The 20,550-nt window shown below is 34.3% G+C and overlaps 1 protein-coding gene across 3 annotated transcripts in view; it reads left to right on the plus strand.

Annotated features, from left to right (window-relative positions):
* The window catches only part of Nmdar2 (NMDA receptor 2), a 1,133,867-nt gene that overhangs the window by 802,491 nt on the left and 310,826 nt on the right, over nucleotides 1-20,550 (plus strand). For all 3 annotated transcript variants that reach the window (XM_068378799.1, XM_068378801.1, XM_068378800.1), the window contains exon 4: nucleotides 13,670-13,875. In XM_068378799.1, coding sequence (XP_068234900.1) covers nucleotides 13,670-13,875 — 206 coding nt within the window. The remainder of the gene's footprint in view (nucleotides 1-13,669; nucleotides 13,876-20,550) is intronic.

Below are 20,550 nucleotides of genomic sequence, written 5' to 3' on the forward strand. Positions count from 1 at the left end.
GATTTGCTTTTTTCAATTTTTCATTATACTCTGAGACATTACACAATTTATAATTTGATATATAAATTTTTTTTTCTAATCAATCATTTTCACTCTTGGAATTAAGTCAAGTTTCTAGAAATAAAATAAATGTCATAACTAGGAAGTTCATGAAATACTAAAATATGATTTACAACTATTTGTGTGATTAGTCTCCATCCTTTTTATGAGAATAAAGGTCATTATCTAATTGTTACAACATCCTAACGCTTCGTGGAAGTTTATTCTTTTTTCAATCAGATTTGTTGAGATTTTTTTTTTTTTTTTAAATTGATGATTTGCTTGCATGTGAAAAATGTTGTTTGTTACAATTAATAACCTATTTTCTTCGACTTGACCATATTGATCTGATGTTTAGATTCTTTCTTTAACCAGAAATAAATCTATTGAACTGACAAATAACCCAGCTCGTAAGGGTTCTCAAGATTCTCTTTTTACCCTTTTTCAGGATACATCTTAAGTCTCTTTTCTGTTGATGCTTTTTAGACCACTGCCATTGACCTAAAGGAAAAAGAAGGTTTTTTGCCACGAGGAAACCTCGTAGCTACACAAAGCCACAAATTTCATCCTTTCCTCTTCCTATAGCGTTTTTACTTTGACTCGAAGAATTTTCAATCCCTTCAGATAAAGGTTTTCATTTATTTCAATATTGAATCTTACGATTTTTCCTATCACGTTTTCTATCGGGGTAGCATCTGTTAACATGAATAGGGAGTGGACATGAAACTACATCCTGTGAACTCAATTATTAAGCAAGATGCTATAAGCCCAAGGGATCCAATAGGGAAAATAGCCCAGTGAGGAAAGGAAATAAGGAAATAAATAAATGATGAGAATAAATTAACAATAAATCATTCTAAAAACAGTAACGTCAAAACAGATATGTCCTCTATAAAATATTAACAACATCAAAAACAGATATGTAATTTATAAACTATAAAAAGGCTCATGTCAGACTGGTCAACATTAGAACATTTGCTTCAACTTTGAACTTTTGAAGTTCTACTGATTCACCTACCCGATTAGGAAGATCATTCCACAACTTGGTAACAGCTGGAATAAAACTTTTAGAATACTGTGTAATATTGAGCCTCATGATGGAGAAGGCCTGGCTATTAGAATTAACTGCCTGCCTAGTATTTCGAACAGGATAGAATTGTCCAGGGAGATCTGAATGTAAAGGATGGTCAGAGTTATGAAAAATCTTATGCAACATACATAATGAACTAATTGAACAACGGTGCCAAAGATTAATATCTAGATCAGGAGTAAGAATTTTATTAGACCGTAAGTTTCTGTCCAACAAATTAAGATGAGAATCAGCAGCTAAACACCAGACAGGAGAACAATACTCAAAACAAGGTAGAATGATAGAATTAAAACACGTCTTCAGAGTAGATTGATCACCGAAAATCTTGTAAGACTTTCTCAGTAAGCCAATTTTTTTGTGCAATTGAAGAAGACACAGACCTAACGTGTTTCTCAAAAGTAAATTTGCTGTCGAGAATCACACCTAAAATTTTAAAAGAGTCATACAAATTAAAAGAAACTTTATCAATACTGAGATCCGGGTGTTGAGGAGCCACCGTCCTTGACCTACTTACAATCATACTTTGAGTTTTGTAAGGATTCAACTTCATACCCTATAATTTGCACCATGCACTAATTTTAACTAGATCTCTATTAAGGGATTCACCAACTTCATATCTACATTCAGGGGATGGAATTGATGCAAAGAGAGTAGCATCATCTGCAGATGCAACAAGCTTGTTTTCTAGGCCAAACCACATGTCATGTGTATATAGTATGAAAAGTAATGGGGCAAGAATACTACCCTGTGGAACACTGGATATCACATTCCTAGGCTCACTATGGTCCCCATCAACAACAACTCTTTGAGATCTATTACTTAAAAAATTAATAATAATGCTAAGAAACGACCCACCCACTCCCAACTGTTTCAGTTTGAAAACAAGGGCCTCATGATTAACACGGTCAAAAGCAGAACTAAAATCAAGGCCAATCATACGAACTTATGGTATTACATATCAAGATATCTTTAGATACCAATATTTACTTATCAGGTTTACTGAAATGTCAGCATTCGGAGTAGGATCTAATGAATGGTGATAAACATTAAACCCACACATAAACATTCACCCTCTAACATATACCAATATATATATATATATATATATATATATATATATATATATATATATATATATATATATATAGGGAGATTCGTCCATTTTACTATATTATTCTCTCTCGTGTTCAGGAACAACTGTAGAATTTAGATCTGTTTCCATGTTCATATTTATACGGGGAAATACTGTATTTGCGATCTATTTCAATAATACGTATGAACTGTAAAAAAAAAAAAAAAAAAAAAAATACGCCCATGCATTGCTCAACAATTTTTAAGACTGCAAAGGTAATAGTTTAGCAGGTTGCATTTAGTCTCGTCCCTCTAATTATACTTCTTTCAACCTGATATATGTTCAGGAAAAAAAAATTGATTTACCTAGAAAGAAGATGTAATCTTTTATATAGCTACAGTATTGTACCACCCTTGTGTCACACGAACGTACATAGTAACGACATTTCTCTTTTTTGTATATATTATCCTTTGTATCTTCACCCTACCCTCGCACTGACAGGAACTTGTATCAGCCTGTCTGCCTATTTCATTGTTAACTGTTAACAGAACCGGTTGCCGGTTTGACAAGAATAACATGTTTGTATTTTGTGATCTTCTTAACGGGATTTAGTGTGAATATATACTCGATGTGTCGTAATAAAGTTACTCAATTCCATTCATCTCAGCTTTGACTCACAACCTACTCTTGGCCCATCACATTGGTGACCCCGGAGTGCAACCCGCTCCTCCGGCCTCCCCCCCCCCCCTCACTGTTACTATGGTGGACTCCGCGGAAGTTGGCGCCACCCCATTCAAACTTTTGTCATTCGCCACCAGAGAGGCGTTTGCTTGGTTTCAGTGCACAGAAGTCCAGTTCCGTATCAAGGGCGTGACTCGCTCAACCACCAGAGCAGATTATGTTCTCGCGACGATACCCAAGGACACCTTCCCGGAAATCTCCGACTGGCTTTTTGAACAAGGAGACACCCCAATAATGTATGACGCCCTCAAAACATACCTTCTGCAGCAGTACTTGCCGTCCCCAGCCGCCCTTATAGCAAAGCTTTTTCAGCTCTCTCAACAACCGTTGGGGTACCAAAGGGCTTCACTCGTCCTCGAGGAAATGACTGGTATCGCTCTCCTGCAACCTGCCGCAAACGGCTTTCCTCGTGAGGTGAACCTACTTCATGCCCTTTGGGTACGCCATTTACCCAAACCTGTACGTACAGCCATACCCGATGTCGATAGTGTACCCATAAAGGATGCCCTTATGGACAGCCACTTCACGACCTTAAAGACCTCCATCAACCCCTCCACTCCTGACGAAGAGGATACCTATTCAACGTCAACTGAAGCTGTCGTGAATGCCGTAGGACACACATACCTACCCCGTGACGAGCCGAAGCGGTGACAAAGCCACCCATCACCCACCACTCACTCGCGCATCAACCAACAACTTCTACAGCCACTTACTGCCGCTCATCGGCTGCAGTTTTGCTAATACCACTCTAGATTTGGGGTTGCAGCGAAGAAATGTGCTAAAGATTGTCCGTGGCCAAAAAACGTGTGAGTAGGCCATCGCTCGTGGAGGTGAACTTTTTTGTTTCTAATCTTTTCTTTTTACATGATGCAGGAACGGTCGTGCGATTTTTGGTAGACATGGGTGCTTGTTGTTCTCTTCTGCCAGGGGAACTCTTCAGGACACGACTTAGTCTGTCTAAGTCTGCCAACGTCCGTCTGGTAGCTGCCAACGGATCTGCGATAACCATCTACGGTTACGAGAACCTTTCATTATCGTTTGGAAACGGCCAATTTAATTGGAAGTTTCTCTTTGCTGACGTCAGATTGCCAATCCTCGGTGCGGATTTCCTCTCTCATTTCCATCTTCTGGTCGATGTCGCCCATCGATGATAGATCAACGCAGACTAGTACTTGTCGACATCTCTCCAACACCACCCTCCTCTGTGATATCCGTACTGGTAGATTCCTGCTCCCATGCACTGACAGGTGTTTGATTTCATTCACGACCTTTCACATCCCTCGCACCGTTCTACTGCACAGTTGCTGAAGAAGAAGTTCATTTGGCACGACATTACTAAGGATGCTAAGGATTGGGTCCGTGCCTGTACTTCTTGCCAAACTTCCAAAGTACATCGACACACGAATTCAGAAGTGGGCACCTTTCCTTAACCTCAGCGTCGTTTTGCCCACATTCACATCGACACACGGATTCAGGAGTGGGCACCTTTCCTCAACCTCAGCGTCGTTTTGCCCACATTCACATCGACGTTGTAAGCCCCATACCCACATCTCACGGACATTGTTACCTGTTTACTGTCATCGACCACTCCAGTCATTGGCCTGAAGCCATTCCCATGGAAACTGCAGCGTCTGCCTCATGTACATTTGCCTTACTCTCAGGATGGATAGCAAGATTTGGTATCCCTGAGCATATTACTTTTGACAGGGGTACCACTTTCACCTCTCAATTGTGGACATTATTAGTGAATCTCCTGGGCTTCACTACATCAGACAACTGCCTACAACCCCGCTGCCAATGGAATGGTTGAACGTTTTTATCGCACCCTCAAAGCAGCTTTGATGTCCCACTACAAGGACTCCAACTGGTTTACTCAGCTTCCCTGGTTCCTCCTGGGACTAAGAACCACTCCTAAAGATGCCCTGGACATCTCGGCAGCTTAAATGGTGTATGATGACAAGTTGGTCGTCCCTGCCGAATTTTTCCTTCTGGAACCTCCATCAACGATCTGCAGCGTATACATCATCTCGTGGGAAAATTTACTCTATGCTGTCAGACTTACAAGCTCGCAGCGAAGCATCACATACTGACAGACTTGCACTCTGCAATGCATGTCTTCCTACGCAACGACACTAGCAAGCCACCGCTAATACCCCCTTACACGGGCCCTTTCCTTTTGATCCGACGCAATCCGAAAGCATTCCTACTAAACATTCGTGGAAAAGAAGACTGGGTCTCCATTGATCGTCTAAAACCTGTTTATCTTTTGCCAGATGCCCCGCCTACAGTTCGCCTCTCTAGATCAGGGCGCCCTATTTAACATGTGCAGTATGTCATTTTTAGAGGGGGAGCCATGTACCACCTGTGTGTCACACGAGCGTACATAGTAACAACATTTCTCTTTTTTGTATATATTACCCTTTGTATCTTTGCTCTCCCCTCACACTGACCACTGACAGCAATTTGTTTCAACCTGTCTGCCTACTCCATTGTTAATCGTTAACAGAACCTGTTGCCGGTTTGAAAAGAAATAGCATATTTGTATTTTGTGACCTTCTTACCGGGACCTAGTGTGTATATACACTCGATGTGTCGTCATAAAGTTACTCACTTGCATTCATCTCACCTTTGACTCACAATCTTCTCTTGGCCCGTCACAGTATATATAAGAAAAGATTCTATAGTGGGAGAATTTTTGATAGGCAGTCTCTCCAGGATTTAAATATCTGTCACTTAAAGGTTTTAAGGTTACTCATGAATGGCAGAAGCTAGGGACAGGGCAACATCCTTAAGGACTGACGGTAATATACTGTACCAACTCACTCTCCATCAAGCTAGGACCAGAACTGGTGATAACTCAAAATCCCTCATCCCTAGTTCACAAGAATTGTGAGGTTCCAGACACTATCAAGCTTAAGCTGGTTTCCAAACCTCGTCTAACAGATTGCCAGGCAACGACGTTTCTAATAGGTTACCATTTGGTTAGTTTGAATTGTTTTTTTTCTCTACGGTTAAATTTTTTATGATAATTATAGATAGAATATAGCTTGTCTCTTAAAAGCTATTGATTTCTCACTGTGATTTTTGTGAAAATATCTCACTGAATATTGTAAATCAATTTACCAATATATAGATGCATATAATATTCTATATATTCATACGTGTATACTTGCGAATATATATATATATATATATATATATATATTTATATTATATATATATATATATATATATATAGATATATATATATATATATATATATATATATATATATATATATATGTGTGTGTATATATATATATATATATATACTATATATATATATATATATATATATATATATATATATATATATATATATATAATAATTCATATATAAATATAATATATATATATATATATATATTATATATAATATATATATATATATATATATATATATATATAATATATTATATATAATATATATATATCACACACACACATATATATATATATATAATATATATATATAGTTATATATATATAAATATATGTGTTGTGTGTGTAGTGTGTGTGTGTGTGTGATTATGATGATGATAATGATGATATATATATATATATATATATATACACATACACACACACACATATATATATATATATATACATATATATATATATATATATAGATATATATATATATATATATATAAATGAAGTTAAAGAATTAGAAAACACCAAAAGTTGACCGGATTACAAGCAAAATGCTGCAGTAGAGTAGTACAGGTACTCAATGTATTCTGCGACAATGTTCCACTAGATTTTATTCAGAAAATAATATTCTTTTCCTATGCTATGGTAAAAAACTATAGATTCTCTTTACAATATCCTTGTATAGCATACGGAGAGGAATATAACAAGTGATTAGAGGGAAAAAGTAGTAGAAAAATCCATTGTTTACCGAATATGAGAAAAGATTCTGGTAAAGATCATGTAACATTGCTAGATAATGATTAAGGGAAAAAAAGATAATGGAATAAAACGACATAGCATCATTGCTGTGAGGATATTTTAATGATTGTTGTTAAAATTGCAAGGAAAAATACGCAATATATTCCTCATAATGGTTGCAAGATACACACAAAAAAATGATCGCCTCTTATCTGGCATCATATATCATGACGTCACACGTGTAGGCTGGATAAGTAAAACTTCGTCTGGGTATACAAGATGGATAACAGACAAACGAACAGCATCTTATCTTTAAGGTCATCGATCATTAACTTTCATGATACTAATATTTCTGTAGATTGGAATCGCCAAAAAATTGTACCTAGATGAAGCGAGAGAAAGGAAGTGTGAAACTGTTGCAACCAATGAGACTAGGGTTTGCCTTACAATATTATCCAGGGAAAGCTGATTTATGGAAGAATACCACCCTTTTTAATGGGGAAGAATTCTCTGCCGATGGATATGGAAGTCTTCATTTTTAGTTATCAATAAGGGGATCTCTTTGACGGTGAATCATTCTAAACCTCTTTGTTCGATTAAATTCCTTAGACTTATATACTGTGTCGTATTTTTCAATGTATCATCGAGTACTATGTATGAAATAATATAAAGATATTTGACAATATATTGTGGTTTAGTTATTTTTCATGAGGATGATTAAACATATACTGTATATCTTGAGAAGTAAAATGATTGAGTCAAATGAATCATGTATATGAGTTTATTTCACCTTAATAAATATCGTAATGTAAAAAATGCAAGATAATTTAGAGGGTTTTTACTCCACAGTCTGATAATAGTTTTTTAGGTATGATCCTAAAATAATTTAGATGATAAGGCATGGTAAATAAATGGGCTCACAACCAAATAATGACAAAAGAAGCCTTAATCAGGCATGCTAATTCTGAGTGGGAGTCTCTTTGTCTTAGGCGTCAGAAATCAATATTCGTAAAAATAACTCGAGGGGTAGATGTCCAGGAGATTAGATCATGCAAATGATAAGAGAAGTTCAAAACAAGTGATGAATAGAGGAATTTCTTTGCCGAGTCATTTATATATCTTATTTTGAATGCAGATATAATTCATTTACTTTATAATATATATATATATATATATATATATACATATATATATATATATACAATATATATATATGTATATATATATATATATATATATGTATATATATATATATATATATTTATATATATATATATATATATATGTATATATATATATATATATATATGCATATCTATAGTATATATGATTCCATCACTTCGAAATCTAATTTAATAACATTTGGCTATTAACAAATACGCTAGAAATAATAAAAGAATCAATAATGCAATCTCATAGACCAATATTTACTATTTTCTCTTTAATGAATATAGAAATTCATACATATAATAACGTGTCTTGCTACTAAACATAACACTTTTTAATTTAGCATAATATTATAGGAATATCATATTAAATTATAAAAGATAACAAAAAAGGATAAAGGAATACAATCATAAAATTCGGTTAGCAACCATGTTGTAACATAAGAGTTGGCTTTGAGGGGTTACGATAATTTTGTCAGATAAAACATATTATACGTAGGGTTTGTTGTCCGAAATGTTTTGAACTGTGCGGTGAAACTTTGTTTATTGTTGTTGAGTGGCGATAGTGTGTTTGAGCGGCTAACCGGTGTTTTTAAGATATATCTAGTTTTCTTCGAAGGTAGAGGGCTTATTCCCTCTTACGAATTCTTTTTGTTTCTTTTGTACCTTCATTTTGGATTTTCCATCCTTTTCTGAAAATTTCCTTTCCATCCAATTTCATCTAATTACCCTTTTAAGAAACGCAATGGAATATTTCTTATCTAATCCATGACAATCTCTAACACTAATAACGATTGCAAAGAATCCCAAAGGAAAGTAAGAGGTGTCGTAATGGCCATCAAGGGGGGGGGGGGAAGCATTCGCAGGATAGGAGAAGCAGGAAAGGATCAAGAAGTGTACAAAAGATTTGTAAGATGCTATAATTGCTGGTGGATGCAAAAGGTATAGATAGAGTAACGTGAAATGTTATAAAACCAAGTATATAAGTAAAATATGGTTAGTGAATGTGTATGAAAAAATTGGTTGTAGTTGCTGAAGATTAAGTGTTTGCATAGTATATGTGGTGTAGGAAGAATTGGTGAGGTGAGAAATGGGGAGATGTTAGGGATAAGTGAAAGCCAGCATAGGTGAAAGGAAGGATTAAATTTGAGATTATTCCTTCCTATGGTAATGATGAACGATGACAGGTTTTATATATATATATATATATATATATGTATATATATATATGTGTGTGTGTGTGTGCCTGTGTGTGTGCCTTTGAGAGAGAGAGAGAGAGAGAGAGAGTCTAATTTTCACACACACACATACACACACACACACACACATATATATATATATATATATAGAGAGAGAGAGAGAGAGAGAGAGAGAGAGAGGGAGAGAGAGAGAGTGAGTATATATATATATATGTATATATATATATATATATATATATTATATATATATATATGTGTGTGTGTGTGCCTTTGAGAGAGAGAGAGAGAGAGAGAGAGAGTCTAATTTTCACACACACACATACACACACACACACATATATATATATATATAGAGAGAGAGAGAGAGAGAGAGAGAGAGAGTATATATATATATATATAGAGAGAGAGAGAGAGAGAGAGAGAGAGTATATATATATATATATATATTATATATACATATATATGTATATATATATACATATATATATATATATATATGTATATATATATACATATATATATATATATATATGTGTGTGTGTGTGTGTGTGTGTGTGTGAGAGAGAGAGAGAGAGAGAGAGAGAGTCTAATTTTCACACACACACACACACACACACACATATATATATATATATATATAATTATATATATATATATATATATATATACATATATATATATAAATGTCTATTATGAACATTTTCAGTAAACTGAAAGTCCAAATTATTTTGTCTGCTCTGTAATAGAGACGGAAATTGTGGCCGAGGTTGAAATGTAGCGCCCATTAATGGCGTCGTTAGAGAAAGGATTTATTTTGTCAACGGTGACCATTTTTACGGAGAGATAAACGTCTGTCATTCCTTTACTTCAGTTACTTTCTTCTTATTTATATACAGTAAATGCATAGTTTTTATGCTAGGTTTGTCTACAGCTGATAACTCGTAACCGTGACCTATAACTGTATTTGGCCTATTCCTGTTCTAGGTTTAACATATTTCACATCAACATTCGTATCTCCAGTATTCAAGAAAGCAGAGCAAATAAGGTTTTGAACGTTCGAATCACGTTGACAATTGCATTTATTTATACTTTTCAAAGAGGATTGATATAAAGCTTTATCATCATTTTATACAATTCGGAAGGTAACCTATATTCAAAGGAAGCTTTCTTATTCTTCATGCGATACACATATATTGTCACTTTTATTTTTTCATTTATATCAAATTGAAAGATTTCAAGTATATTTTTCATTATTTATACATGGCTAACTTATACCGATGATTGAACGATTTTTATTGTTCACCACCGGAAATAATCTAGATCTTACTTCCTGATAGGTTTATGAATGGAAATAGTCAATGAAGATTTATACCCCACTTAAGAAATATTTCATAAAATCATTATAAATAGGCATTAAAACATCACGAACTAGGGTGGCACTCAGTAGAGCCAAGACCTCTGTCGTGGCAGCTTATTTCCTGACCTTGCTTAGACCACATGTATTAATGGGCTTGGATATCCATACACTCAAATATGAACAAAGTTTGAAGTTTCTGTGACAAGAATGTCCAAACTTATACCTGATTACGTGATATGGACATGTTGCTCGTCCGTGACCTTGACCTTTGACTTCCCAAGATTTAATCCTTTCCAGGTCTTTACATAACAGTTTAAAACCCATACACGTTTCATTACTTTAGGATTAAAATTGTGGCCGTATGGTTTATAACCGGAAGTTGATTTTTTGCTTGACTTTGACCTTGGACTGGACCTTGACCTTAACATGTAATAATTTGTGTGGAGTTTTATACACTCTAATATGAACCAAGTGTGTAGTCTCTGTGATAACGATGTCCAAACTTATGGTTGATTACGTGATATGGACGTATTGCTCGTCGGTGACCTTGACCTTTGACTTTTCAAAATTTAATCATTTTTAGCTCTTCACATAACAGTTTAAAATCCCTGCAAGTTTCATTACTTTACCATTAAAATTGTGGTCATATGGTTGATGACCGGAATTTGACCTTTTGCCTGACCTTGACCTTGGACACAACCTATGTAGGAAGTCTGTGACAATGAAGCTCAAACTTATGGCTGATCCACTTATTTGTGAGAGCAAATATTCTCAAGAATGAATCTAATAAAAGGAAGTACATTACACAGCTCTTGAGATCTTGCTTACAGCTGAAAAATGCATCTTCCTCAACAAATATTGAACAGCTCTCCAAGGAATCACAGGAACAAATTTCCCATTAAATACCTTAGATGAAATTATATTTTAATTTTTAATAATGAATTTCCTCTTAAGCTTTCAGAAAATAATGTATTTTCCATGAATGGCATGTTGCTTGCCCTTAGTAATACTGTGACTTGCCATAAAAATCACTGATACTATTATTATTCCGATTTTTTTGCTGTATTCTAGTATACTTATTGAAATAATACAAAACATAACAAATAGATTTGCTATGTGAATATAATAATAAAGTTTTCTTCGACCTTCTGTTATAAAAGTATGATCTTATAACTTCCACTTATGAAACGGAGCCTTGTTTCTTTAGTATTATGTGATCATTACAATCATCTTTCATACTACTGGCACTAAATGTAATAAAGATTTGTTAGATTGTTTATGAGTGTCGCCGTTTATATGAAAGGATAATGCTCGAAGGAATATATTATCTATCATGCTTTGTGAACATAAGTATAATAAATAATGTCACTAAGCTTATTCTATCAAGTAGGCCTACTGAACTATATTCTGTTACGTCTAAAGTGCTGCAGAGTTTGATTTAAGATCTCAGGAGACCTGTTGCATCGGTGCGGCTCTGACAGGACTATTTTTTTTTTTTATGATTCTTACTGTTATGACATATTTCAATAGCTCTAATGAAGTGTATTTTTATTTCAACCATGATAACTTTAAATGTCGCAGGGATGTTCATACTCGTAGTTCGTCAACATCCATTAAATAACTTTTAATGTTGTCAACGGTAACGATAGACTGTTATTATATTAGATTTGGTATCATTATTTGTTGTCTCTACATTATGCATAACAAAATAGTTGAAAAAAATGAAATAACAAACCAATTTTACCATCCGCACCCAAGTAAAAACGTCGATGTTTTACAGAAATTTCATGCAAACACACACACACACACACACACACACATATATATATATATATATATAGTTATATATATATACTGTATATAATATATATATGTATATATATATATATATATATGCATATATATATATACATATATATATATATATATATATATTAGGTTGGTTTGCAGTAAGTGATCAGAATGAAGTCTCCACAAACACCAGTCCGTAGTGGCGAAATAGCCAAACCTTACACAATAGTGCGATGTATGTGACCTTTGTCCTGCTGTGGATTTTCTAGAAACCGTTGCAATTGTTGTCGTAGTTGTCATATATATATATATATATATATGTGTGTGTGTGTATATATATATATGTGTGTGTGTGTGTGTGTGTGTGTCCATTGAATCGCGTCTCTGCCAACCTAGTGAGCACATGGAAGACAACTGGTACAGTTGTAGAAATGGGTTTCTGTACTCGAATGTCTAAAAAGCTATATCCTCTGTGGCTAGCCTTCCCTTTAACTGACAACGTTGCAATACGGCAGTAGTACTACTCAAGTATTGTTGTGAATGAACATTGTTCGTTGGTGGCAGTTGTAAGTGGCTATTAAGTATGTGTACGGCTTTACTCATAATTAAAAGGTAAAAATAATTGTAGCATGGTCTTCGTGTGATACTTTTCTTGTTGCTTATTTTTTTGTTAGGTAATAAAACATAGACACAAATTTTCGTATTAAAATCTTCAGCTATATGCTCAAGGGTATAAATGAGGAAAATCATATCTAACTTAAAAACATTAGTTGAATATTTAATGCACATATTTTACACATTTTAATAGAGCAGGTGGATTTTCATTTTATTCTCATTAGCATGCCTTGAGCCAAAATTTATATCATATTTAGGGAACTTTCTATCTTGAATAACATCTAGTTAATCCTATCAAACGTACCCTGTATACCAATTTTATATGTTTAAAAACTTTAAGAAACTTTGTTTTCCTTTGAAGTGTTTTAGAAATAGGGTTGAAGTCCAATAGGATTGAGAAAACTATTATTTTCTTGTTTCGATGACAACTATGACATGACGCATTAGTCTTTTGATCATTTTTTCCAAATGTTGATTCTTATTATTGTTTAGAGACAGCGAACACAATGATACAATGACTGGTTTTTAATCTTTTATTCTGATTTGTTGTGATGTCCAAATATATGCTGGTAAATGTATTTATGTGGGCTTCAATTTCTATTTTGAAATTAGTCAAGTAAAACCAAATACAAAGAAATTACAAGCATTTCATCCTTTTGATTTCAGGCATCCATGAGCGGCTTGAGAATACAGATGGCACCTTCCATACATCACCAAGCCGCAGCAATGCTTTCTATACTCGTGAGATATCAGTGGCACGCATTTACTATCGTCACTTCCCATATCGCAGGCCATACAGATTTTGTCCAAACGGTGAGGGACCAGGTACATGAATATGGTGACCCCGAAGATCTCTCCAAGCCCAAAATCAAGTAAGTGTATATCTTCTTTAAAGTCGTTGAGAGGTTCTAGATGGGTAAAAGGGGCAGCAGTGAACCAAGATTGATGTGCGGGAGGAGAATGGGCGTCCTTGGAAAAATCGATAGTGTAACAAAAGTTAAGAGGGGATTATGGAAGGATAAATTATGTAAGCAAGATGTACTGTATAAGAGAAAGGGTTAATTACACTGTAGAAAAAAAATCATACCGTAGCTGGCGAAGAAATATGGTAATTCATTTTCACAACCAATGTTGTTGATCATTCAGAAAGTTTTTTCCTCTCTTTGATATCTAATTGATCGATTAACTATCTGTAATGCAAAATTAAATTTCTTTAGAACTATTGAATACAAAATAAAGAAGGCTAATTTATCTTTGAGAGCGAAATAATTAAACTATTTCTCAACGTAAATAGCATTATAATTTTAACTATTCCACGCAAAAATGTAGTACGGTAATATTTTTGAAAATAAGGCTAGACAAAGTAAATATATGCTAGTTCCTAGATTAAATTAACATAAAAGGGGTAAGAAGATCGTAAACAACGATTTTGAATGACTCAAAAAAGAAACTCGCTGTTCTCTATGAATGTAACCCAGAGATGACATAAATAAAGTGCGTGCAAACAAATCTACCATTTCCTAAGTTATGATAAGAATTAAAATAGCTTTTGTATATCTCATAAAGGCCCACGCCCTTGTTAATTCACTTAAGTGTGTGATAGATAACAGCTATCTTGAAGGAAATATCGAGTAATTTGATCATGAAGGTAACGGAAAAGTATCATAAAAGTACCATGAACACGTCTCCTCAAAGTTAGAAAGTTGACTGTGTTTTTTTGTATAGTAATATAACTAAAAGGAAAACTAAAGAAAAGTTAATCCGCCTGAGAAGTAATTTCTCTTTACTATCCTTTGGCAACCTAGAGTCCTTTTTCGTTCAGACCCACTCCAGCATTTTGCCCCGACGAGCTAAGCAATCTTCTCGTACTTTGAAGATGAACATAAACGTCAGAAGAAATTCCTTTCTGCCTTGCTTTGAGAGTTCTGAGAAGTAATTTATGAAATTTGCTTCTGTTGTGCAGCCTCATCCAGCAACCCCCCCCCCCCCCTTCTTATTTTTGCTTAGCTCTATTTGTTTTCATTATTTTCTTGCTCACCATCGCCTGAAGATGAAAAACAACTGGTAATGTTTTAAACTCATTAGGTCTATGGGTGTTTGTATCTTTTTACACTAGATTTTTTTATATCTCCTCATATATTTTCGTTGCTTTTGTTTTTCCCGAGTGATCAGGATAGTGCTTTGAAAACTGCATTCTTAAACTTATATATATACTGTATATATATATATATATATATATATATATATACGGAGACTGATTGTGATAGAATCTAACATTCATTTGGTAGCATCTTAGCCTTTGAGTTGAAGTCCTGGACTGGATGTCAATGTGAAGTTGAAATTTCATTAAGATTGATTTTGGTGCAAATAAAATTTTTCAAAAATGTGCATTTTGCCTGAATTATAATTTCTTCAAGTGAATAAGTGGGATTAGCGGTATGTTTAAGATAACTCAAGGAAGCCTCTATGAATTATAAACTGCTTTATCTTATTTTCTTTTAATTTTCTATCGGAGATATTGACCTGGATGAGATGACACTAGCGTAGTGCATCAATTATTTTGACCTGTACAGCATGCAATCTTGACTCAATTGAATTGATTTAGTCTTTATCATCAATATCTGACAAAGTCTGAGGATATTTATTTTAATGGTTTTTCGTTTTTAGTATTTTTTTTCCTAAATCTATATATATATATATATGACGTCACATTAGAGATTGGACATACGTCTATTAAACACTTCTGTATCCCGCATCTCTTACATCCTGATTCTGTCCACTAACTACTATCCCCGTGAAAACCAGCCTCAATGATGGTACGCAGTCTTACTATAATCTTGTTGGCTTACTTATTGAACAACACATTCATATTTTGCTCCTGGACATGTCATTAACTGTTGAGAAATAAGATCCCTCCTCTTTTGTCCCGTTTTGTTTGTACGAAAATACCCGTAGGTTCAACCACCTAGACCTTCGAAAGGCAGTTATGTAGTAAAACATCTGGGTATTCCAACTGAAATCTAGAAAGAGCTTGGTGCACCTTAGAGTGGATTTGTGTACTAAGTGTTTTAAACATCAATGATGAATGCCCAGGTATCATCAACCCTGAAACATATCACCCTCATGAGAGGGCAGTTATGCAGTGTTCAGCTGTACGTTTAACACGAAGATGGGGTTCTTGAAGGAATCAAATTTTCAACCAGTCCCTCGTGAACTAAGCATCTGACAGAGATAGAGAAAATTAATTTGTCTTGATTCTTTTTGGATGTATTTACATTCTTTGTTAAACTCACTGACCTTTCCAATTTTCCTTATCGTTGACATGGCTAACAAAGCGTTTCCATTTTAGAGAGCAAAGTGATGAATTGGATGTGGTATTCTACGAAAGTAGATTAGGTTTTCTATTGTTTCTGTTCATATAAACTCATTTTACTTAAAGGCTGGTCATTGTCCCGGAGTGTAAGCTCCACTGAAGAATTCTTCGACAGTGATTTGGGATATTAAGACCAGCTGATTGTGATCCTTACAATTCTTTCAAATGCAAGATTACAGCAAATTGTTCAGGGATGTTTGATTGATCAGTCAGGAGCAATTGATATTTAAGATTGACACCCTAAAATTGGTCACATACATGCGTATATAGAATATAGTGGTAACCTTTTACTATTTACGTATGTATTACCCGCTAAGACTTTCTTCAGTTGATCACAATCTTGAATTTATCTACCATTACTCCCCTCTTACTAATCTAAAAAAAGAAAGTAATTTTCACCTTTTGTGGCAAGATTTCCTCTCCCGCAACCTAGACTCCCGGGATTACTCAATAATGACTACGAAGATAAAGACATAAGTTAGGTTCACCTCATGCGTAAATGTATTTAAAACAATATAATTTAATGGTGCAGATGGGTCTATTCATGTCTATTGACGTGACCAAATAATAATTCTGCCTTCGTAGCATATTTCATTGGTACATGCTCCTGTGAACATTGATCTCGGGCGATTTGAATCTTGTCGCATAAGGTAAAATTCTTTCCATTGTTTTTATCATATAATAAAACCTTTAGTGATTGGTAAATATGAGATAATATAAAGAAGCCCTGAAAGTTAAGAGGTAATTTGGGTTATGAAAAATTTGTAGATAAGTGTTAGAAAGTGACACGTGAATACCCTCTCGTCACACACACACGCACATACAGACACACACACACACACATATATATATATATATATATATATATATATATATATATACTGCCTAAAATCCTTGAACATTGAAAAACTGTGTTATATTAAATCAGATAATGTTACCATCCAAGAATAGTTGAAGGTTTTTTACTAATTGTGGGAGAAATTACTATAAAAAGAAACTTACAAAAATGCACGTTTATTCCCAACCTTATTCACAAGAAAGACGAATTGCTATTTTCCTGATTGCTTTCATTGACACAAATCAACATACAGAAAAGGTTAAAAATTTTGGGAACAGGCTGGAAGAAAAAGCAAATAAAAAAAAAAAAAACTTGAATGATGTGTTTGAATTATTCTTTGCGACTGGGGTTTTCAGTTGATCAGATAATCCTGGTACGTTGGCTTTAGGCTCGAAGATGTCACAAAAGTAGATGGTCAACTACTAGCCGTTCTAAGCAGTAAGGGCTGACTATTATTAGTAACTGGTACGGGCTTGTTGGTTCTTTTCGTCATTCCTAGACCATTTCTGCAGACCATCTCTTTGTTTCGGGCATGGCAACATTCTTGAAGATAAATGTTCGTCATCTCAAGGTGCACCTCACGTCGAAACCTTGCTTTGCCAGATCTCATGAATACGGCCCTTGTTTTTCTCTCCAGGACAGTGGAAGCCTAAATTCTTGGACTGAGCTAATTACGACAGGTAGTCATCAATCCCGTATAATGTTTTATTTTTATTTATTTTTTTTTTTCTGTATACTGATAGGTTTGCTCAAAAACGGCCAATTCGGTCACACAGTAGAAGCATTGACAACAAATTTCATGATGTAATGTTACGCGGTATTACAAAGCTTGATATTAGGATCCACCTGGCGTCGTTTTCATCGAATCTCTCATTGAACCCAAAGTGTCAGCAGCAGTAACGAGGTGATGACACCTTTTTTGGAAACACTAGCTGGATTTCTTCTCCCTGCAGTCACATTACTTCTTTGTAAATGTATTTCTTTAATATCATTGTTTCTACCCATAATAGATGGGTTTATTCATATTAAGTAACGTGCATCTGAACTCAACAGGTTTAAAAATAGCATGTAGTGTACAAATCCTGATTTTCTCATACCCTAGTGTCTGAGAACATACTTTGCCGGAACCTGCCGTATTCGTAACCGGTTCTTTCATTTGCTTTCATTTCGAAATAAGTTCTGCAGTGTTAGGCGAATACAAAAGCGAATGAGAAATTCATAACACTTAATGTGTAATAGTAGATATAAAAAATTCCTACATGCACACACATACACACATACTTATATGTATATATATATATATATATATATGTGTGTGTGTGTGTGTGTGTGTGTATAAATATATATACATATATATATATATATATATATATATATATATACATGTATATATATGTATACATGTATATATATGTATACATATACTGTATATATATATATATATATATATACACGTAATAATAAACAAAAATGTATCTCCATGCATATATGAAGTGCAGTGGCTATTATTAATCATAGCTAGAAACGAATCCTCTTTTAATATCTTGAAGTCATAGCCACGGTTAAGGTCTATCACAGACACGTCTTCGCGGTGTTAAAGTATTAGAGTACGCGCACCTTTACAACCTTGGAAAACGTGGAAATATTGGTGAGGCCTAAACCTCTAAACGCATATGTTCTTGTGGTTGTAACAGACATAACCTTTCGAATTCGCGTGAGAAATTGAATAGGCCAGACAATGTAGGTCAGCTTCTGATCAGGTAAACGCGGAGTGTAGGACAGATATCGAAAGAAAGTAGAGGTGAAAGGGTACTTACACCTTTGTGATTTCTTTATTGCTATTTAATCTACACTTACTCCAGTTCTTTTTCGTACATGATTCTCGTTTTACTAACATTCTCTCTCTCTCTCTCTCTCTCTCTCTCTCTCTCTCTCTCTCTCTCTCGTGTGGAAAATTTTGTTGACTGAAGTTTATTCATAATAGAATATTACCTTTAGGTAAGTTGATAAGGGTATGGGTCAGGCACACTTCCTACATATTCACGGGTAATCATGTGTTCTGAAATTGCCATATCGTTGATATTTTCATGTTTTTGTACGATTCACTAATAACATTTACCCTTTCTAAATTTTCTTGTTACAGTGCTCATCTTTTGGATGATATTATTAAACCTAAAAGAAAGGAATATGTATAAAAACTAAAATGTAATCTATTATTTTGGTAACTGCAGCTCTCTCAAAATACATTTTGGAAAGAATCAATAAGGATATTAATAGGTAAATGGTTACTGCCAATATTTATAGACTTACTGCTAATATTTGTATTATTTTTTTTAAATTAAATTACTCTACTTCATTTTTTTTCAATATCCCATACACACGTAGAAATACACACACATATGAAAAATTTGAGAAATGACATGCCGTAAATTGTTAATATAAACGAAATATGAATAGAAATAACAGTATACTCATATTGGAGGTAGGGGATGTAACATAAACACTATAGATCATAAAAAGAAAATTCCAAGATAACTAAATTAAAAAATTTTGATCCTTCGGTTGACGGTTTTCATATATTGGTGTAAGAAAGAAGTGAAATTCGTATAAAGAAAGGGAAAAATTTTAATGCTGAAGATAAATAAGTGAGCAACGATGGATAAAGAGAAAGATAAGTTTGGATTTGTCTGCTTTGTTAGTAAGTTGTCTTAACTGCCCTTGCGTAGAGTAGTATTTCGTTCAGTGCCCTCACAAGCATATTAATACGACGAAGTAAAGTAATCTTATTTTATTTTGAAGATGAACATAAACTTCACAGGAATTGTTTTGTTACTTTGCTTTTAGAATCCTGAGAAGCAATTTGTGAAATTTGTTGAAGTGGACTCAAGCTTGCCTTCTAGTCATGTTGACTCCGTCCTTCAGATGATCTCACTTTGAAACATCATCTCCAAGTTTATTTTGGTTTATTTAATAACATTCTTAGGTTTTATCATGTTTTTTCCATCGTTTAAAGCAGAGAAATATCCAGGGTTATTCTTAATTAATTAGGTACGGTTTCCAACTACTCTCTCTCTCTCTCTCTCTCTCTCTCTCTCTCTCTCTCTCTCTCTCTCTCTCTCTCTCTCTCTCTCTCTCTCTCTCTCTCTCTCTCTCTCAGAGGAAATTGATATGTAAAATGCCAGTGTATTTTCTGTGGTACAGGGGAGGGTCAGGAAAAATCAGCCTTTTGGTTGGTGGTTTTAGTCTTTTCTTTGGCGGTCTCGTGTTCAATAAGAATTTAGCCACCTGATTATTTCAGGCAATTCTTCCAACTGTCTCCCTTTCTGTTTATTCTTT

Source organism: Palaemon carinicauda, chromosome 8 (genome assembly GCF_036898095.1).
Source record: "Palaemon carinicauda isolate YSFRI2023 chromosome 8, ASM3689809v2, whole genome shotgun sequence".
NCBI lineage: Eukaryota > Metazoa > Arthropoda > Malacostraca > Decapoda > Palaemonidae > Palaemon > Palaemon carinicauda.